The 22,646-nt window shown below is 45.7% G+C and overlaps 2 protein-coding genes across 5 annotated transcripts in view; one reads left to right on the top strand and one right to left on the bottom strand.

The window, feature by feature from the left end:
* furinb (furin (paired basic amino acid cleaving enzyme) b) overlaps window positions 1–2,922 on the top strand; it is a 73,725-nt gene extending 70,803 nt beyond the window's left edge. For both annotated transcript variants that reach the window (XM_070972896.1, XM_070972897.1), the window contains exon 16: window positions 616–2,922. In XM_070972896.1, the coding sequence (XP_070828997.1) occupies window positions 616–1,325 (710 nt within the window). In that variant the 3' untranslated portion in view covers window positions 1,326–2,922. The remainder of the gene's footprint in view (window positions 1–615) is intronic.
* man2a2 (mannosidase, alpha, class 2A, member 2) lies at window positions 1,906–22,612 on the bottom strand. 3 transcript variants are annotated; one of them, XM_070972893.1, is made up of 24 exons: window positions 22,498–22,612; window positions 20,389–21,303; window positions 19,684–19,941; window positions 19,434–19,578; window positions 18,026–18,197; window positions 17,678–17,805; window positions 17,150–17,323; window positions 16,150–16,336; window positions 15,014–15,191; window positions 14,511–14,713; window positions 13,963–14,145; window positions 13,641–13,755; window positions 13,452–13,522; window positions 13,181–13,346; window positions 11,623–11,859; window positions 11,272–11,394; window positions 10,868–10,982; window positions 10,444–10,577; window positions 10,167–10,308; window positions 9,661–9,794; window positions 9,345–9,422; window positions 8,594–8,788; window positions 8,241–8,354; window positions 1,906–7,376 (listed from the first exon to the last, which is right to left on the bottom strand). In XM_070972893.1, the coding sequence occupies exons 2-24, from the start codon at window positions 20,518–20,520 to the stop codon at window positions 7,224–7,226; spliced, it is 3,537 nt and encodes a 1,178-aa protein (XP_070828994.1). In that variant the 5' UTR covers window positions 20,521–21,303; window positions 22,498–22,612; the 3' UTR covers window positions 1,906–7,223. The 3 variants fall into 3 exon arrangements, with proteins under 3 accessions (XP_070828994.1, XP_070828995.1, XP_070828996.1); XM_070972894.1 differs by lacking the exon at window positions 22,498–22,612 and having other exon boundaries at window positions 20,389–22,442; XM_070972895.1 differs by lacking the exon at window positions 9,345–9,422 and having other exon boundaries at window positions 5,126–7,376.
* Between the last annotated feature and the right edge of the window lie 34 nt (window positions 22,613–22,646).

Here is a 22,646-nt window from a genome sequence, read left to right as displayed (position 1 = left end):
TCAATCATTCGAGGCTTTGCCATAGTTTAGTGAGAATCTGCATTTCAATAGTTACTGCTTACACTTTATTTTGCAGGGCCTCAGTTGCCTGATAACTTCCCAGAAATGAACTGGAAGGTTCCTGGAAGGGAAAAGTTTGTCTTTCTGAATGATAGCAAATTAGAGGCGTGCTTACAATTCAACAAATATAAAGAATTCATTTTTTTCATGCTAAAACAAACATTTGATAGTTCCAGCATTTCAGATGTGACAATTTGCTGGTTTTCCTTGTCTTACACTACTGTAGAATCAAAGATTTGGGGGTTTGGGACTGTTGATCTGATGAAAAAAGCAACTGAAGACACCGCTTTGGGCTTTGGGAAACTGTGATGGCCATTCTTCACTGTTTTCTGACCTTTTACAGAGCAAATGATGAATCAATGAGCCAAGAAAACAAACAGCAAATGATGAAAAAAATGCATTGCTGCAGCCCTAAACTGTACACGCTGCAGTTCTTTCCAGTCACCTTCCAAGAATATTGTGAGACATTATGAGACCAGTTATCCGTAGATGCCATTTTCTTTGTGTTTTATTGCATCTCATGAGAGTTGTTTTCATCTCCCACGCTCCATCCAGAGTGCAGCCCCGGCTTCTCCCTCTTCCTCCAGGGCTGTGTGAAGCTGTGTCCGCCGGGCTTTACCTCGGGCCCACAGCTCCTCAACCTCTCCCTGGAGAACTGGGTGGACTTGTCCTCCGTCCAGGCCTGCCTGCCCTGCAACCCCGCCTGCCTCACCTGCTCTGGCACCGGACCGACAGACTGTCTGTCTTGCCCGCCTCACAGCCACCTGGTTCTCACGTCCTGCCTGCACCAGAACCAGGTCCAGCGTAAATCCCCACTAGCTGGGGGAGTCCAGGGTCACGGAGCCCAGCCGGAGGGGGGGATCCCAGCAGCAGCAGACGACGACGGCGGAGAAAGCGAGGAACCTCCGGGGCTCAGCGTAGCTCCGTCCACTCAGCTGCCCGCAGTCGTGGCCGTGCTCAGCTGTGCCTTCATCCTGGCTGCCTTCATCGGGGTCTTCCTCTCACTGCAGATGCGCTCAGGTGGTGCCTCTTTGGGCTGGAGGACCAAACTGCCCTGTGCGTATTCAGAGACGAGAGGGGTACGGGTGGGCTTTGGTTTTGGATTCGGCCAAGGACGGGAGAGGAAGGCACGGATATGCTACAAAGGGATCCCCACTGTGTGGGGGGACGAGGACATGATCGCCTACCAGTCTGAATCAGACAGCGAGGAAGTGGACGGTCACAGCGAGAGGACAGCTTTTATCAAGACGCAGAGCTCGATCTAGGCGAAGCGGCATCTGCTGTAGTGGTGTCTGACACCACAACATCCTGCATCAGAATTAGATGTGACTGTACGGAGTGGGCACACGAGGGAGAATCACACAGGCTCAGAAAAACCACAAAGCGTAGGCCTTACCGTCCCATCAGCACCCCGTCCAAATGCATCAAGGAGTCAGTCTTTTCTTTTTCTGTGTATTTATTTACATTTGTTAATTTATCTGAATTAATTAATATTTTGATGTCAAATGTATTCATGATGCATTTGACTCTTCATTACCAATTTGAGGTGTTATGCAACTGCTTGTTTTTACTTCAGTGACCTTCCTGACCTTATCCTGTCCCATTTGAGGGGTTTTTGAGGAGTATTTCAGAAATTTGGTTCTGCTCTCCCGGAAGTTTGGGAACCTACAAGAGGCAGAAAGGTCAACATCAACGCAGCAGATTCATGACTGCTACTGCTACATCATGACTGCTGCTCCCAAGTGTAGGTCCAAGGCCCCAAAACCCTGAATCCTACGTTTCCCACAATCCAACTCAGCAGCATGAAGCATTAGAGCCCCCCTGTGGGTAAATATCTTTGAAGCACCACAGCCCCAGTTTCTGGGAAAAAATGTAGTCTCCAAGCCCAACAACCATTCAGAGCTCAGAATAACCCTCAAAATATCTTTGTTTTTATTTTCTTGTCAAAGCTCCTTCAGAACTAAAGAAAATGTTAGAACTGTTCTGACGGGCTGAGCAGTGCTCTCTGTGATGAGTAAACTGAACTTGATGTGTAAAATGAGCAGAGTCTAAACCAGTGAAGTGCATTACTTTTCCAAATATGCATTGATTTGCCCCCAACGCAAACATCTGGCACATCAGCACAGGCAGAGTTGTATGAAATTGCCGTTATATTTGATCAGATTCCTGGCAGATTGCGGGCCAGGGGTCGACATGCTGCTCATTAATAGTAAGAAAACTTTAAATTGAGGATTTCTGCAGCGTACTGGGACAGCATAATAAAACATCCCGTAGGCTGTTTGATAAGCGGGAAACTGTGGAGGATGCTCTGTTTTCAATCAAGGCACAGTGGGAATTGCCACGGCAGCATAGACACATCAGATATATCAGTCACAAAATCTCATTGACTTGTAGAAGCAATCCTGTTTTTGAATTAAATTAGAAAGAAAAAAAAACACTTTGCCAAAAGCTTCTTGGCTGACCTTTACAACATTTTTCTTCTTGGTTGCAGCTGGTAAGAAATAAGATCATTTTCTCTTCATTTTCCCCACAGAGCACATATTGATTTTGGGGCCTTTCTCCCAGAACGTCTTCATCAGTTGTAAAGCTCTTTCCCTTTCTGTTGCGAGCGCCATACATTGAAAGACAAATACCTGCTTTATCTCCCATCTACAACACTGAAACCTTGCCGCCATACAAGCTCAATAGAAGCCTTTGGATCTAAATGTCAGGATGGCAACAATGATTAAGAAATGAAGAGATCTTGTCTCGCATTTTCTATGTTTGTTTTATATCCTTTTTTTATTTAACTGACAGTGGATGTTAATATTGTGGAGATCAGTTTCATGCTGGAATAAAATGACTTTGGCTGTTGCATAGATACTGTAGACTCTGTGTGCCTTTACTGCCAGATTGGTAAACCTTTAGGGTTTATGCATCCTAAATGCAGCCCCTGACATGCCAGCACAGATGGCTCATCACTTCTTCATAGCCATACATCATTGTTGCAAGCGTGTTTACTCCAGGCGTTCGCTTTAACAGGGCGCCAGCATTCTCCCTCCTATCCAGTTGCAGCGAGCGCACTGCCAAAAAGCCTCCAAGAAGCTGTTTTGTCAAGCTTCAATGTGGTCGCCCCTTAAAGTTTAAATTAATATAAATGGAACAGGTTTGTTTGCATGCAGGAAAACAATGCCCTCCGGCAGCAGCTTTGTTCATTAGCAGGTTTCCACTGTAACACGCTCTACAGAGGCAGGTAACTGGGTTCATGGGTGAAGGTACATTCATTCTGTGGCCCATAATTAGATCTGCCGGGAGAACTCGCTGCACAATTCAGAGCTCCTCGGATGCGTCATGCTTTGCATTATAAATGTGCGTGTGTGAAAGTAAAGGTGTGTGTGGATAAGCTCAAGTAGTTCAAAAAAAAAAAAAATAGTGGATGAGCTTGAAAAGCTTTTATCTCCTCACTCACATCTTCATTACACATGGAGCCGTGCTCAGTTTCTGTGCCTTCTTTTCCTCTACGCCCTTTAGCTTGTATTAATAAGCTGCCATGTTCTGTACGATGCCGCCTGCTAACTAGGCTTGGCAGCAAGAAATATTAGATTAATTACAACAACAAATCAGCTCCCCATTAGTCGATTTCACATTCAGATCAATTGGACACTGAGGTTCCAGTCTCATTATTCCAGCTGGTCAAACATTATGGGTGTGTTTTGTGCTGAATCTGGCAGCAGCAGAGCGTCAGTTCTCCCTCTCTTCCAGCACAGAAAGGTTGAGAAACACAGCTGGCAGTCTGTAGTAAAATGCAGAGGCTGAGTTTCCCCAGGGTGCCTCCTCAGCCCCCCCCCCCCCCCCCCCACAGCCACTCCTCTCTCCTCCACACATGCAGTGCAGTGATCACTCTCAGCCATCCTCACTTTTTCTCCCTCTGCGTCCCTGATCCATCTTTGTGTAGCGTGAACAAAGAAACGCTTCTTCTTCATGTTCAGCGTCTGATCACCACTGTCAACATCTTCGCCTCACACAGGCATAAATATGGGTCAAAACACACTGCTGTTAATTACATGTGATTTCAAGTGTGAGTTGCTCTGTTTAATGTCAGGGTGAGTCCTTAGCAGCCAATCACTGACAAGTGCAGCACTGGACAACCTGAAAGGATATCCAAGACTGACAGCATCTGAAGATAAGGACTGTACTGCTGCTCTGACTCAATGTTGCCCCCTACTGACATAAAACTGATCAAGCTCTTAGAGCAAAAAAACAGCATGACAACAACAGTACAGTAAATGATACAGTAGAGTCACCAGTGCATTAAAGAGACAGAAGAGATCCATTTCATTTCAGATGAACTGAAGCTTTTTTTTAGAAAGACAATCTTTATATTTTGATTATTCCCTTACCACCTCTACTGCAGCTTTAACCCATCATGAATAAACAAATACAGACGAGACCATGCCTTCATATATTACCTCTGAACAAACAAAAACAGCGCTACAACACGTGTCACATTTAGAAAAGAAGAGACGTTTATACAGAGACTCGGACGCAATGTCGACAAAGAGGGAGAGATGGTTATGACAAGGTGAGAAAGACGACAGGAGAAGTGCAAATTCAAGATGCAGTGAAGTCTGGCCTTACAGAAATGTTAATCACAGCTGGGGGGGGGGGGCTGCAGGGCTCGCAGTGAGCAGGACGGCAGGATGTACTGAAGTATGGCAGACTACACATCAGGACAGAGGAGGGGAGCAACAAAGCAGAGCTGCTGTGGAAAATGGGACACAGTGGGACAGAGTGAAGTGGCAGCACAGGACAAAGTGGAACACAGGTGGGCTGTGAGATGTCCGGCCTCAGCTTTGGACACACATGACAACATCCTCCACGGCCAAGGCGGAGGCGGATACACACCAGAAACAGGCCGAGTGCCTCGAGACTGCCCCGGGATAAGAAGCACTGTGGAGCTGAAATTTAAAAAAAAAAAAAAACTGCAGCTCTCTCGAAGAAACTTATTTTCTTCTGCATTAAGCTTTGATACGACTTCTTCTTAAAGGGTTAGTTCACCCAAAAATGACAAAAGTATACATATCGTCTCTCTGAAGTCCACTCAGTGGCATGTTGACATGCAGACAGTTTTGGTTTTGGTCACACAGTTAATTGCTTTGTCCCCTTTCTGTACCAGTTAGATATACTATATACCAATCTTTATTGTTACCGGATCTGTAATTACGGTAAACTACATATTTTATGGTTTTAATACAAGCAGGAAATTAAGCAATCTGTGTTTTGCTGAAGCTGTTTTAATTCTTCCATTTCCTTTGTGAGCTCACTCAAAAATCAAGCATTTTTTACCTGCCTTCTGTTTATTTCATCTCATCACTTTTCCAGTGTGAACACACTCAAAGCCCGCTTAGCATTAGCCTGTGGTGTGGAACTGGTTCTTTCTTAGACATCACAGCGAGGTCTGAGGATGATCCACAGTGAAGGGAACTCTTTTCCAAAAAAGACCACTTGCTGTCCTTTTTTTTTTCTTTTTAATGAAACATTTTAACGCATCAAACACCAAAAATGAAATTTCATTAGGCTTCATTGTACTAGGGTGATAGCAGAAATCTCAGAGACAGATAAAGTGCTGTAATGTTCAAAAGAAAATGATATCCAGAACAATTTTATTTCATCCACCCTCAGGTATCATTTACCAAGTTAACATGGAAAATATTCTTTGATTCAGCCTCTGGAATGAATAATGTGCTGCTTTTAAAATCTTTAATATATCTGGGCTTTGAGTTGCTCTTTACACAAAACAAGTGATTAAAAAGATGGAACCTTGGGCTCTGGGGAACTGTAATGAGCTTTTTTTTCCACCTTTTTTGACATTTATGATGGTTACTCAGTAAACGATTTATCGTAGCAGTTCCACACTGAGATCTCCAAAACAAATCTGTCCGCATAGCCACACACCGGTGGAGCCAACCTCACTATTTTTGTAATTTGGGTGAACTACCCCTTTAATTTCCTGGTCTTCATTGGGATGCTCCCTTTGTCCTGCCATGATATGACCCACTGCTCAACACAGACACACAAACAGATCGATGACAGCGAACGTACTGTGAATGGTCCCTGATAGTACACATTGCTACCTCAACACACCCCAAAAAACCCCTCAAGTATTCAACATACGCTACATACAGACACACACACTCACACTGATATATCTGCCGTACGGTACATACGAGGTATCGTCTTTGTCTAGTCTTCTACTGCATACAGCATGGTAAACAACACTACCACCTCAGCAGTGAAGTCCAAGCACAGGAATGACGGACAGGGGCTTTCAGATGCGCAGACCTTCCACCGTTTGCTCGTCAGGACGGGGGAAAAGAAGCGAAGCAATGAAAGCCTTCTGATTATCTACAAGCAAAAACAGCGAACAGAAGGTAAACGTTCATCTGACTCGGATTAATGATCACCTTGGCGTGAAGTGACTGACGTGGGACTCTCGGCCTCATCGCTAAAGAGGGCTGCAGAGTTTGACATGAGGAGGCCGCACATTCGCTTTGCTGCATTCGAGTCTGTCGCAAAAATGAAACGAAGTGCAGTCGACGTCACATTGACAGGTACAAAAACAAAACCGCTGAGATGCGTGTCTTCTCCGCTGCGTACATTAAAAAAATGAAAAACCCAGACATCAAATAAAGCTTCGTGAATTGCACTCTGATGTGGCACGAGTCCCAGCCCCCCCCGCCCCCCCGCCCCCCCGCCCCCCATCATTTGGGATATTTACATTCAGTAGTTCAGTCCACGATGGAGCAAAGATAGAAAAAGACACAAGGTCTTACAAAGCAGAACTAAATGAGATTTCATTTTCGATTACAGAGACGAACAGATACCCGGCTGTGTCTGATGAGCGGTTCTGGCAGTCTTTCTAGTTTTGGAACAGCTGCGAGTTCATCCGGGGTCTGCTGCTCTCGGAGACGTCCACGGTAACAGCTATCGTCTGCCCCTCTTGTCGTGCAGTCAGTCCTGTTACAGTGGACCCTTTCTCTCCGAGCTGTAGTGTTTGTGGTTCTGCTTGACAAAACAGAGAGACCCAGAACCCTCTGCTGCCAGTCTGTGGCCCGGCGTGGGGCCTGGTTCTTGGTCCAAGGAGTTTGGTGGGTTTTGATTGCCTCTCTTATTCCGGACGGCTGTTAGCGCAATTTGAGCTTGAATGCAGAGATCTCCATGGGATCCAGGCTGATGGAGGAGTCGTTGGCCAGAGGCGTGCTGGAGTGCATCAGAGTCAGGGACATAGGCTGGAGCAGCTGCAGGTCCAGGTTCTTGAACAGTCCCGATACATTCAGCTGCAGAGAGAGACAGAGACGGGCGTCAGAAACACAGACACACATACAAGTCAGGCTGCAGATTCAGTGTAGGGAATTGGAAAGTCTAACTTAAGAGTGGGAAGAAAACAAGAGAAAAGAAGTATTCAGATCATTTACTGAAGTAGTAGAAACACTTAAAACAATTCTCCAGAACAGGAAAAACACCTGTCCAGTGTCCAAAGAGCTTGGGGACAGCACATCATCAGAGTCAGTACTAAATGCTGCCCACTGTACGCTTTGCTGGAGCTATCTTTGGCTGTAGCTATTAGCTGCTTTTAGCTAGTTAGCACAGTTAGCCATGCAGCTAATAGCACTATTATCTGACCTGAGTCTGTTTAATGTTTTAAACTGAAATTCAGGCCATATCTTACACATCACACAGCTTTAAGGAGTAAAGGTGCATTAGCTAATAAATGTGCTTAAAGTATCAACAGTAAAAGTTCTGCTTAAGGCCCCTGACAGTGCTGCATTATCATTTCACTGGGTTATCACTGCTGCATTGACAGCAGCACTGTAATGTTACCTGCTTTACACACTGTGATAGTTTAATCTGGAATAAAGCGTCCTATTCACAACCATTCCTTCTGAAATGTAGTAGAAGGATATAAAGCAGCCGAGAACAGATACACTTAATTAAAATACTACACTTATGTACAGTGGCTGTTACAATGCACTTAGTTACTATTTCACAACCAAACAAATCTCTGCTCATGAAAAAAGGGTCGAGAGTTTAGTTGTAAATACATTTACATACATTATTATTTTTTGTTTTAGTGTGTGTGTGTGTGTGTGTGTGTGTGTGTGTGTGTGTGTGTGTGTGTGTGTGTGTGTGTCTACCCTCACCTGTCCCTGTGTGGTGGTGCAGTTGAATCCCAGGTTCTGAGCCTCCAGGCCACAGTCCAGCGCCAGACGGTGAAGAAGCAAGGCTGTGTACGGCGACGGAGAGTGGGGGTCCTGCTGCTCACACACACACACACACACACACACACACACACACACACACACACACACACACACACACACACACACACAATCAGGTCAAATCAACACACAGAATATCTAAAACCAAAGTTAGCGTGCGTGTGTGTGTGTCTGAGTGTGTGTGTGTGTGTGTGTGTGTGTGTGTGTGTGTGTGTGTGTGTGTGTGTGTGTGTGTGTGTGTGTGTGTGTTATGCTGTTTGCTCTTGTCCCGTCACCTGGCTCTGGATGCTGCGCAGGTTGAGCAGGTGGAAGTCGCACGGCAGGATGGACTTGAGAGGGGCGAAGGTTTGCAGAGGAGGGATGCCGCGTCGTTTTGGGAGGACGGGCAGCGCCAAGACATCGTGGTTCAGGAAGCTGTTGGTCATGTGACTGAGTATCGACGGGAAGCTATTTGTTGCACTGTCCGTCATCTGTGTGTGTGTGTGGGGGGGGGGGGGGGGGGGGCACAAAGGCAAATTTAAGCATTAAGCGACACTGTTACTATTACAGCATCAGTGAGTCATTAATTTGCTATTACTGCACTACATGAGGAAGAGGCTCTAATTACTCTGTTGGAGTACGAGGTACATTTCTAATTCTAGTCCAGACACAGCACAAATCGATCTACGCTGGGTTTCTTACAGCCACAGCGCTGTGATGTCAATTTGATATTAATGGCATTCTAGTGTTTCAAAGATCATCTTTGATGTTTTGTGGTAACTTCATCCCAAGCACCTTCAGCAGTTGCATCACAGAGCTGGATGATAAAACTGCAACCAAGGCCTCGAATTCTCTGCCAATGTGTCTTCATTTACTTGATAAATGGTATCATTTATTACTTTGAATGGCGCTGTCGTAAAGATGGACCGGTTTGGCGTCAGCTATGAGGTGAAGGGAAGCGGGAAAAAAAAAAAAAGGAACTGGAGCTACAGCGCAGACTATGATGCGGGCTAACAAGCATCCTCACTGTTGCCACGGCAACATTACCTCTTGAACTCCGTCACTCAACATTTTGGAGAGGAGAGAATGAAACAAGGAGGAGAGTTTGGCAAAGGCGCCATCATGCTGAAGGTAATGAAGCAGACAAAGAAGAGAAGGAAAAGAAAGTTAGAGCGAGGAGAGGATGACAGAGAAGGACAGACGGGGATCTGAAACATATGAAGACAGGAGTGAAGGATGCAGCACTCGTACATTTCACAGAGCTTACACGGTGTCATTCAGCACACAGATCAGATGTGCTATACGGGAATTTCAAGAGCACTCAGCCAGCCTCCACACCCGCCTCCGCCATCATCTTACTGACCTTGTTGCCCGTGGATCTCCTCTCCAGCAGCAGCCGGAAGCGGTTACCCGTCTTCTTGTTGTCCTTCAGGCCCTGACCCAGCCCACGATTATCATCCTGCATCAGCCGCCGGTCCATAATCACTTCAAGCTGGCCTGAGGGAGGAGGAGGAGGAGGAGGAGGAGGAGGAGGAGGAGGAGGAGGAGGAGCAGCGGGGACAGCGTTCATACCAAGCCCGAGTACCGAACTTCCAGACATCAGTCAATGCAGACAAACATTATTAGCTGTTCGTCCTTTACGAACGGCACCATTACTCACAGAGCGATGATAAAAGGATTAGCTCAGTACATTAACGTGAGAGCATGAGCTGCTTTGCTCTCTGAAAACCTCTTGATAGACAAGGGGGAGAGATGCTCAATGTGCTTCGATACAACACCGGTCCATAAAAGGCTGGAGGCGGTGACAGGAATAGCTTTCATTGAAATAATGACATAATGACATTAAATAGAACGTATTAAAATACAGACCACTCTCCAGGCTGCTGACACCCAGAGACTGAGCTGTGTGCAGCGTGAGGCGGTGATGGCTGTCCTGGATGTACGCCTGGCTGGGCATGGGATAGAAGTTGGCCTGCAGGGGGAGCTTTAGGTAGTGGCGACGAGGCTGCATCTACAAGAAGAGATCCGACGCAGGATGTCAAAGACAGAGCGTGAGAAAAGACGGAGATACGCGTCGGTGTGTTGTGATAGCACACAAAGAAACAGAAGTTAACTCTTCTCTGCTGCAGCGGATGATGGGACCGACCTGGAAGCCATTGAGATCCGTGTAGAAGACGTCTCCACTCTGGATGTCAGTGACCAGTCTCATTGCTAGCTCCTTATTGGTCTGATCTCTGATGTCCACCATGGTGGTGATGTCTATAGACAACCCGTCCACCCCTGAAAATACAACACCACGAAGAACGAAACTCAGGCTGCACAGATGGGAAGTGACTGGAAAACGTGATCTGCAAATGCACTTGAAAATAGCACTTCACATGTGCCTGCTTAAAAGTAAAAAATAGGCAGCTGAAGGGGAAAAAGTCCCAAATTTAATTATAAAATGTAATTTTGCTGAACTTATTTTCCCTGGTTGTAGTGTACCATCTGGTGCCTTTAACTAAGCATAAAAAGCTTTTGCAAAAAGCCATTTGAACTCATTCCATTGTGCAGTTTTGTGGCTTTATTACCTGGCACATTGTGGATGCGAATGGTCTGCTGGAAGTGCTGGTAGTGTGCCACCACCTCAGAGAAGAGAGGTCCCTCCACAACGCGCACCACCGGGGGCTCTTTCTGGTTGTAGGGCTGAAAGCAGGAAGAGAGAAAGAAGAGTCAGGAGCAGAATATGTGCTAAAAAAAATGACTGAGAGAGAAGTAGAAGGAGCCACCAACAGAATAAGTGATTGAGTACAGTGCAGGATTTGAAACCTTACACTGACTGTTAAAATCAAGGAAAAGATGAAGCAGCACCCAGTCTGCCTGCCTTCTGCCCCGAGCAACCCAGCATGATACAGCGACACAACACACGAGGGAGAACTATCAAAGCCTTCTGAGAGGCAAGTAAACATCTGAGATACAACAACTGAGAGAATACCTTTGCTTTCCCATCAGGGAGGAAGAGATAAGCTCCACTTTTGTCTTTCGAGGGACGAGTGCCGTAGACCATGAACTGCATCTGAACCTTCACTTCCTGAGGATCATCCTTTCGCTTGATACTCTGCAGAGGAAGAAAAAAAAAACTGAATTAGGAAAAAAAAAAGAGATGAAAGGCTGTTTGAGTAGCAACAAGACATGCCATGTTCACTTTGATCACACAGGCAGGGTTTATAGAGAAATCAAGATCACGGTTTTCTTGCCCCACCAGAAGATCAAAGTTAAAACAGATGAGCGGATCCTGAGTTCAGATGTAAAGTCAACATGAAGTAAGAGTTGATAAAAGGCAAACCTCCAGCAGGCCGGTGGTTCCGGAGAAGCCCAGCGTGAGAGACTGACTGCTGATGTAGAAGGTCTGAGGGTCGGACTGCTGGGAGCGGACCGGAAGCGGGTCCACGGCACGGGCGGTGGCGCCCCGGCCGGACAGCCTGAGCAGGGTGTCAGAGCGGAGCGTCATGGGCGAGTCCGGAGAGTCGTAGAGATGGAACACGGCCAGACCCAGCGGCGGCAGGCGAACCATGAACGTCGCCTGAACGGACGGAGGGTAGAGGAATGGTTGGATGTGAACAAACACACAAAGCTGCTGCCTTCATTGTCCCTGTTAATGTGGATGCTGGTGTTGACCATTAAAAGTTAAAAGCATTTACACATTAGCAACAGTGCTGTAATTAAAACACAATGAGGGACGATGTTAATGGCGCTGTTTTCTCAGCTACATTTAAACTCATTACTTTCTGTGGGTGGAGAGTGTTTCATTTGGCCGCAGTGAATTCACCTGCACAGTGGTGGCGAAGCAAATGTTGTGTTTTTGTTGCCCTGCAGATTCACCCCTAGTCCACACGTAGACAGGTATTTGTCAAAATGTGCCAGTAAATGCTTTTTTCAGGCTTCTGATTGGCCAGCATGGCTTTAGGGTTAGGCTTATATCGCCATCTGTTGGTCTCACATGATCTTGACAGTGCTTCAACTGTGTTTTGAGAACAAAGGAGAAAACCCATATTTCATAAAATACCAGTATACACGTGGACGCCGTCTCTATATACAATCTGAGCTGCTTCAGTGGGTTTAGTGCTCGCTTGCAGGTAAACACCAAAGGACAGAGAAACCTGATGGCTCTGAGGCCTTTTTATTCAAAAATCTGTTCTATTTTGTGAACTTTTAATTTTATTCATATATTATGCCTCGTACATTCTCTTGGCAAACGCTTTTCTCTAAAGCAATTTCTCACACACACACACACACACACACACACACACACACACACACACACACACACACACACACACACACACACACACACACACACACACACACACACACACACACACACACACACACACACACACACACAGAGCAATTTGGTCTTTCGTATCTGGCTCAAGGACTGTTTGCATTTGGACATCAGGAGTCGGGGTCAAACCACCAGCGTCATGACTCTGTATCATCTGAGCTCCAGCCGATTCTGAGTCAATAGTTTGTGTCCTGAAGAGGGAAACATGTGCAGTGAACTCACTCCTTTCTAACTCCTCATCCTCTGATTTTTTTTTTCTTTCCATTTTCAAACTTGCAATCTTCAGCCCCGACAGACGCTGACTCAAGCGACATCACTTGAGGCAATTTATCAGACTTCGCACAGCTCCCTCTGGAGCCACAAGGCTTCATCCAACTTTTTAAATATATGCAGCAATACTCCCCAAGAACGCTTCAAGTTTGTTTTTCTCCAAGTCAAGCTTGTAACTATACTGACTTTGTACTGGGCTGTGAGCGCTGTCAAGAGCACAGAAGCTCTCTGACTGAACCGATCCAGTGCAGACTCTGCTGTGCAGATACTAATGAATTTAGTCCCTTACCTCAAATACCTCTGCACTCATTTGACTGGCAGAGCTCCACTGAGCACTCAGCTGCACCGGGAGGGTCTGTCCATCCTCAGTCAGCACCCGCACCCTCACCGTGTTGACCAACACCGTCACCACACACAGCCGCTCCTGCTCGATGGGGTTGAACAAAACCAGGTACCTGGCAGAGGGAAGGAAAAAGCAATCAGAAGCACAGGACGGTGGAGGGGGGAGTGAGGGGGGGAGGCAGAGGAGATGTAAAGAGCGAGAGGAATGCTGATAATACCTCGGCCCTGCTGGGTCCAGCTCGATTAGAGTGCGCTGAGGCAGAGAGTCTTGAGTAGCGCGTCTGTCATCCTTCAAAATGAAAAACATAACAAGGAAAACACAGTAAATACTTACACAGGGAACAAAACATGCAGGTTTTTCAAACAATTACAGAGCGGCAGAAGTGTCCCTCCTTGCCTCCTCTTACCGTCTCCAGGAAGGGCTCCGTTTGGTAAAAACGATAAAACTCTTTGTTCTTCATCACCAGGAAATGAGCAGCATTGATGATTACTCTCTTCAGACCGATGAGCGAACGCAGTAATCTGGGGAGGTGGAGGGGGAGAATCAATGGCTCGCTGCAGCAGTCACAGCACACGCCTTGTTATTTCACTTCAAAGTATTGAATGTGAGGGTATGAAATAGCCACAGTGAGAGGAGGCTCAGCTCTTCTATTTCATGTAAATTAATTTTTTTTAATTCAATCTATCCAATCCACACCCTCATTTCTTCCTAAACCCTCAGATCCTCACTTGGTGCCGTAGTCGATGACAACATTCTCCTTCGCGGTGCCGGTGATGGCATCATGATGCTGGAAGAGGCCGACAGACCGCCTCGCGTCCACCAGCAGGGCGTAATCTGAGACCGGGTAGCGGCCTTCCATGCCAGCATGCCGAGCGTTTGCGACCGCCAGGCTGTAGAGGATCTCTGCGCCCCTGGAAGTAGATTAACAGACAGCAGCTTCATTAGCTAGCTGAAGGTGAGTTCAAGTTATTCACTTCCAAAAATGTCCTTTCAGCATTCTTATTTCATTTTTAAACTTTGAGACTTTACATGTGATTAAAAATCAGGTTATTTGTCATGTAAAGCTCTGAAATCTCCCTCATTTGGATACACTTGTTTGTAATGTAAAAGGATGCATGTCAAAAAGGACGAGCAAATGACCACATTCTGCTTTATTTACGTTTTACACAGCCGATTTGAGGTTGTAGGGATACTCATATCAGCAGCTACGGTGTCATTAATACCCCGCAGGTTGAGGGTGTAAGGCATCAGGGAGGTGTGATTAAATCTGCCCTACCTGAGGTGTGACTCGATTACACGGTCCAAGCTCTTGTAAAAGGGCCGAGAGGTGAAATAGCCAGTCCAGTAATGGTCTTCACGGTCTGCGTAGGCAAAGAAATCTCCACTCAGCACCGGGTAGTCCGGCGGTCTGGATCCCTGGGCCACTCCGTGTGCTTTGAATACAGCGTTGAAGTAGTCTGTGAGAGTCCCAAACTGAGCCTGGAGGAGCCAGACAGACGACACAAAACACACGCTTCAGTCTAACACAGCTCAACAGAAGAGAAAAGGAGAAGTTCTCATTATTATGCACGCGCCTTTCATCTTACATGGCGTCTCCTGAACCAAACATCGAGTCGCGACAGATTCTTTGTTCTGTCAGCAAGTTAAAATGCCGCTGCATGATTCATTATCACAAGAAAGGTTGTACGCGGAGATACTTGGAACATGGCGCACTGAGAAGCGCAAAAACAATGAAAGAGGCGACGCCGTTTGTGACAGTTGACAAAATTATTCTCTCACTTGCACGTGCAACTCTGGATGAGAATTCATGTAGTCAAACAGCTTCTGGTAGTTGATGTACTGCTGATCCCACTCCAGAGCCTTGTCATAGCGGAAGTCATCTCCCAGAGGGACGAGGAGTACCTTGCTGCGGTACAGTTTGGACTTCTTACGGTACTGATCCAGGAGCAGGTGTGCCCTGATTGAGAGAGAGGAAGAGGGAGGGGGGGGGTAACTGAGAGGACACATTTCTTGGCATCCAAACTGGCTGGCTCTGCGTACGCCAGTTTTGGAGGAAATCACTACGACCTTGGAGAGAGGAGGACCAAATTAAGCCTGGGGGTATTTTCCATTAGCTGCTGAAATATGTCCTCTGGAAAATTCTTTAGGTCCTCTTATGGCAGCTTAACGAGACTGCAAGACTATCTGCAGTCTATGTCAGTTCATCCACCTTCACTGGCTGCTGTCATTGGCACGAGTTCAAGTTTAGTTTATTTGTACAGATAACAGAGTTTTAACAGCAGCGACCTATCTGCTGTGCATGAGTGTGTGTCACTGGAACCAAATTTTGCTTACATAAACATGTCACAAACAACTATGTTTAATTAGGATCCCTGAACTTTGGTTATTCAAGACTAGATCAAGAGACATACTGAGCGGGACATTTTACAGTTGAAACATAACCGTCAGGTGGTGGACAAACTATGTAATGGAAACCCTGTTTTTAAATTACCTCATACATTTTTTGCAAGTCTGTACTGACATTTCTTGTTATTTAATCAGCCAAAATATACACTGCAGCTGTGACTAACAATCATTCATCATCTACTAATTCTCAATTGATGTCTGATGTCTTCAAATGTCTCATCACATCATTATAACATCACACAAGACAAATAAAACTTGCAATTCTTCCCCTCTCAGAAGCTGGGACGACAGAATACTTGGCACTTTTACTTGATGAGTGACTTAAAAGATAATCAAAATAGTAGCAGATTAATTTTATGACAATCGATTTCCAAGCTCTAACATACACCAACAAGGACATATCTGCAATAACCAGCCCAGCCGATAGATCAGTCCAGCTCTAATACTACAATTTGTTCTCTAGGAGAAAGTCAGGAAAGACCTACAGTAGTCACCCCCACATGTCTCACCTCTCTGCTACATTGGCCTCCACCACAGTTTTTGGTGGCACCTTCCAGGGACAGTTTATCCGACCACCTGGTAACCGCTTGAAATCGAACTGGCAGCAGATCTTCGGGTCGGGCCCACAGGTGTGAGGCACGTCGTAGCTGTAGAATGGCATCATGTGGCAGAAGATGTCTGTGCTCGACCCAGAGTCTGTCGAGGCAGCAAAGCAACAATAAAAACATGGGCTTGAGAGCAGGGATGCATGATCACAGGAATATTCAAGGTGGAATCTTTCAAATAGAACCCTTCAAATAGAACTTGGGAGTAGAGCGGGCCACCGAATCCTGAATTCCTATTTAATGAGATGCTGAAAAATTATTTGTGTGACAGAAGAGACAATTCAATCAACCAAAACATGCCATAAGACCCAGTACTGCTTTTTTATGAGCATTTCCCCCCCAAATAAATTCCTAAAACGGAACAGTTTTTATATTGCAATGTGCAAAATCTTCCAAAATTCCCAGCTTAGTTTTTACTTGGAAATTTTCCAGAAATGTACAGACCCATTGCAACCCTACCCGAGAGACATCCATTGTAGACAACAGGCTCTGAAGAGCAGAATGAAACAGACCAATATAGCATGTTCTGCCCTGACTAAGGGCAGTATTTGTGATCACAGACACACAAAACATGTTGCCAACTTAAGTTCACATCCACAGTGTTCTCTGCGGACTGTCAAAAGTCATTGTGAAGAAGCAAAAAGTAAATTACAACACTGCATCACAAAATGAATCTCCAAAAGAGCCACCACAAATCAAACGGTGTAATATCAGAGGATTTTTCTATTAGGAACAAATGGACAGTAAATCTCCAGCAGATGTCCAGTTCATTAAGAAATAATAATGAAGATCGGTCCTCTGAGGCTATTACACACCATGACAAGTGGCATGACTCACTCTGCAATGAGCTTAACAAAGACGAGCACATGAATCAGACAACATCGTTTGGCCCTGGTCCACTCACCCCAGGCCTGCCTCCAAATAAACTCCAGGCTGCGCGTGGAGGCAAAGTGTTTTTTGATGGAGTAGTGGACCCTCTGGATGAGCATGCTGGTCAGGTTGGCCCGCTTCAGCAGATAGGGCATCGTGGCGCTGTGACCGAAAGGGTCTACCGCCCACCCACTGCGGGGAGTTACACCTATGACAGCAAGCAGGAAGGAAATAGTTCAGGTTTATGCTCAGAGAGAGGAAGGGGTGCATCTTTTAGAAAATCATTCCCCTCAGCAGGGAGCACTGAAAGTAGCACAAAGTACTTTATCACCCACTGAGTGAGAGGCCACAGCTGCTGCATGTGGGATGACAGGCTCAGATTTTACCATCAACAACTGAGAGAGCCAGTGTCATTTCAACTTCAGGCTTAAATGTAGTGAAAAGAACTGGAGTGAAGGCAAAAATCCTGAGACTTCATGGAGAGAAGAGAGCATCTTAAACATTTTATCATCATTTGATTGAAAAGGCTGGAGAAAGGAATCATTTCTGATTGGTTAAGTACCTAGATTCCTCTCCAGCCACTGATGTCCTTCAATGAGCTGGTCTATCATTGCAAAATAGTGAACATTGGCTTCATCCGTCATCACCCAGCCTCCTGTCACAATCTCTAGCTGCCCTCCAAGGATCAGCCTGTTGAACAGAGAGGATTAGGAAAGCAAGGTGAGGATAATCCACCCCTACAGAGGGAGAGTCACATTAACCAGATAACAAGCTATTTTTAGAGAAACCACACTCTGCCAGCAGATACGATCTATTGTGTAAAACACTGCACTTAAGGCTGGTAGGCATCAAAGAAATCAAGATAAATTCTCCAATTTATGTGAGGAAATTCAACTAAGCCGTGACTCACTTGCGCATAGCATCCTGCTTGTGTATGTCTGCAGTCTCCCACCATTTGGAGAAGAATGAAATCTCAGACCAGATGAACTTCCTGCGAGGATCCTCGGCCAGCTTCACCACCATGTTGTTTAAAATATGCTGCGTCTGGTCTGTGAAGTACTTGTCAAAAGTCTTGATCCAACCTAACAAGACAAGAAGTTAAATATGTGCAATCTGTACAACAGTTGGCAAACAGACTGTCCACTATAAATTGGATTGTCTCTGAAACAACACATCCCCGCCCATCCCCACTCCCTTTATCTAGCCCCCTGACACAAAGCCAAGAAGCCCGGCCAGGTAAGAGACTCAACTCAGTGGAAGAACTGCTGCAACGGATCAAAAAATAAAACTCATATTTTATTCAAGCAGAGCTGTTCCCCTCAGAAAGCTATTTAGCAGAGTGGTTTCAAAGAAAGTGACTAAAAAGCATCTTCTATGCACTTTGCAGTGTGCAACAGTGTAGAATAGCACAGCCCAGAAACGTCCTGTCAAATATTTAGCTCACATATTGTAGACTAATATGTTTCATCGAGGTAGATCAAAGTTCCACATAATCCTGCAGTTCAGTCAGAAGCAATGACACTGAAGTGGCGATAGCAGAGTGAAGTACAGCTCATAGTCAGTTGTGAGGGACAGGACTATTTACTGGAGTCTCTTTAAGGCTGTGTTACTCACTGTTTGACCTGCTTACCTGTAGTTCACTGAAACCTTTAAAATCCCTTCTTTGCATTTAAGGAAATGAGCCGATTACCAATGAACCTGCATTCATGTGTCTTCAGTGTGAGCTGACAATACGACTTCTGGTTGCAAAGCCCGCCTACCATCTAGAAGCCCGTGACACTGACTGCTGCATAACTGATTGCTGAAGAAAACTTTGCAGCAGAGTTTAATCAAATGCAGCTTCACATGAAGCCTCTTTCCTATTGTTGATGGACAAAATTTGCAGGTCTCCGCAGCCTGTCCGCATATCAATAACTGTCAAGTTAGCGAGCATGCGGCAGGCTGGTAAACAAGTTTAATGGAAATGTCAGTCCAGAATAAAATCTCAGCCAATCCGACCTATAAATAGCTCGACTTTTCCCTTGCCAATATCTTTGTAATTCCATTGTTTGTGGCTAAGCCGTCAATCATGTCAGCATTATGCTAATAATAAGCAGGACAAATGAGTCAAATTTTGAATGATTTCCTTGTCCCCATCACGAGCTCCTGCTCAGGTAAGGCCTTACGGCTGCTTGTCTGTGGACAACATGTCATTTTTATGCTGCTTTCAGCTGAATCTCAATTTGCAGTTTGATCAGACGGACTTTTAAACTCGCACAGAGAAACATACAACTTTTAACAAAGCTTTGCTGCGTGTGTGTTATGCCTGCTCAAGTCACCTGGATCATTGTGGGAGTGGGGGACCACAAACACTTGCAGTGGTTCATTGTCCCACTCGTCAGGGTCAAAAGTAATGTCGAAGCCCTGCTTCCACACACCGCCATCAGGGTTGTCAAACTTGAGGAGGGAGTACACGTCCAGCATCTAAGATGAAACGTCAGCTCGTCATTTGCTCACCAAACACAAAAAGCAATCAGCTACTTAGCATTTAATCTAAGAGAACAACGACTAGCAGTACAGTAAGCTCACCTGAACATCTGCTTGACCACGGCTGCCTGCAGCAAACTGGCAATCCTGGGGCTTGACAGCGAGGAAAGTGGGGCGGCCGTCAAACGGCAGGACCCAGGAACCATTGGCACTTCTGAATGGCAGGTGGCCGCTGGGAGACACAGCTCCTGTGTCTGTGAGCTCCATCACAGAGTCCTTTATGTGGCTGATGATTTGGTGGTTTTCCTCCAGAAGCTGCTCCAGCTGCTCTATCCGGTTCTGCAGAACTGAGATTTGGCTCTAAAACGCACACAGAGATAATAAATCACACAGCTGTACAGCATCACAAAACATCTGTTAACCAAGCCCACATTCTTCTTCTCTGTTACTATGAACAGACTTTAGTCTGACGACTGGAAATTAGATGACCTGCAATGAAAAATCTTCTGATTCAGCCAAGGTAACAAATAGCGGTATGAGATCAATCAGCCTTAAAAAACATCAAAACAACAGTAGCTACATGATGGACGGGTCTATATACATTTCAATATTCAAAAATAAAGAATACATATGCATGAATGTAACACAGCATGTGAGAAATCTAACTAATGTAATCAGCAGTTGGGCAAATGTTCATTTGTGCTGTCATCTAACTTCTGATGCATCCCAACAAAACATGCAAAAGATGAGCAACAAAAATAACTGCAGTCATACTGTATGCACCATCACTACAGCAGTGATTCTTACCCGTGGAAAGTTCCCGCCATTCTGTCGCCTTGCAGGGTCATGTTGGACTCGATCCAACATCAGATACAGTGAGAATACAGCCACACAGAATATGGCCCCTCCACACACTGTCACCTGCTTCCTCAGCTTCATCTTCCTCTGGAGCGGTCTTCTTTGCGGGGGTTGGAATTTTTTAAATGACCTTGACTGTGGTGTTTTGTCCGGCACAGAGGAAAAAAGAAGTCCTTGAAAACTTGGATGCAATCCCTCGCAGTGCAGGGAAAAGGAAAGTAACCAGCTACACCAGTATTAACAGTTCAGTTACACTCCTGCGATGCCTCCAGCCTCCACTCACCATACTGGAGGGCTACAGCAGTGGTAGCAGTGGACAAGGGTACTAAATCAGCAATAGCTGGCAAGCTGTCTGTCAGCTTTGGCCAAACCACAGCCACCGGTGGGCTCCTTCAAAGTAGCCCTTGTGTTCAACCATCCAAAACGATGAGACTGCAGGAAAAGAAAAAAAAAAAAAAACAAGCGCCACACAGAAGGGGCTCAAACAGGGACCCTAGTGTCCCTGCAGCATGATCTGTGTCACTGTGGGCCTGCTCTCCTGGTCCAGTCCCCACTCCCACGGCACAGTCTAATCATCCAGTACAGCCCTTTTGCTTAGTTGGCCTCCAGTGCCATAACAGTTTGCACACGAGGCTGCGACGGTGCAAAGAATTGGGCTGAGAAAAAAGACCAACTTGGCTTAGAGCAGCAACTTTTGAAGCAAGCCTCAACTCTGCCCGAAGCAGCTCCAGGAATTAAAATGAGACAAATGTCATTCTTCTCTCAGCAGCATAGCGACAGCATATCTACTGTGGCAGCATGGGCAGCGCGTCTGTCCTTCATCACAAGCAGCAAGCTGGAATCACATCAGAGGGTCTTCTTCAGCTGTTAGGAAAGGTTTTGATTAATGGAGCATGCAAAAAATATGTATTCAGCCTTCCAGAGATGGACCATCACTGACCAGAAGCACAAGTGAAAGGAAGTATGGGGGAGAGTGAGAGATCTTTTCTTTGTTTTTTGAGCGCAGTGGCCTGTGTTTCCTCACAGCACTAATAGGTGTTCCTGTTTCCCCTGTGTGCGCAAATCCAACACCATCATAATCCGCTCACTTCTCAGGCTGGGACTCTCTTTGCATTACACAGTGTTGGGATATTAACCTGGCACTTACATCTGCTCAGCCTGGCTGAAAAATAGCCTCGCTGTCAGTAGGAAGACTATTATTTCTCAGACCTTCTGGACGAGATGAATATATCCAACAAGAAAGGCTCTGTTAGTCTGGATGCCTGACAAAGATAACGATTACAGCCCCGCATTTATGGGACAGACTGTGAATGCAGCACAGAGTCCAAGCTGCTCACATGATGGCATGTTAACATCAACGAAAACATTCCTCAGTGTTCATAATCTCTTATGCGAACTACCCGATACCCATGAACAGTATTCTTCGACTCAGGAGTGGCACCTCTGTTTATTTAGTTTATTTATTTTTGACTTGGGTGACTTTTAGTCAGATATCGCTGGGCAGCTAGCCAGACATCACCGCGTTGCTTCAAACTTAAAAGCACTAAAATACCTCCATTGGGACATTATCCTGTGTAAGCTCAATCACACGCAGCTAGTTTATACGTGTAGCTCGTCAACCCATAAGTTACATTAACGTAATACATCGAAGTTTAATGATCCTGGTTAGTTTAATATTAACTAGATATCACGAATATGCTAACAAGCTAACGCTAGCTACCAGATGTTCCGTTAATAAGTTAACCACATCAACTCGACAGGTTTGCGTGCTAGCTTCTAGAGTCGGAAAACGTTACTATAATGATTGTCTTTTACTGATAAATCCAGGTGGATGACAGTCACAGCTGTCTTTCTGCAACCGTGGAAAGCCTGAGGTGCAGGGCATATTTACTGTACGTCTAACGTTAAAGACGATAGCAAGTATTGTCTTGATAAGATTAAGACAATACGTGACCTGGCTAACGTTCACCGTCCACTTTCCATCTAAACACTAGCTAACATTCAGTTACCTCGGCCCCCTGTATCTTAGTGAACAAAATGAAAAAAATCTGACGTTACCCATCAAAGGAGAGTAATCCGGAAGAGTGCAGAGCCCAGCAGTGTGCGTGCTTTTAGCTCCAGGCTGACAGATTACCAACTGAACCTGCTAGCTTAGCAGCTAGCACCACCGAGCTCCTGCAAAGGCTTATGGGAAGAGAGGAGCTGCG

This window comes from Chaetodon trifascialis, chromosome 10 (assembly GCF_039877785.1).
Source record: "Chaetodon trifascialis isolate fChaTrf1 chromosome 10, fChaTrf1.hap1, whole genome shotgun sequence".
Classification (NCBI taxonomy): Eukaryota; Metazoa; Chordata; class Actinopteri; order Chaetodontiformes; family Chaetodontidae; genus Chaetodon; species Chaetodon trifascialis.
This window is presented reverse-complemented; position numbering and strand designations above follow the sequence as displayed.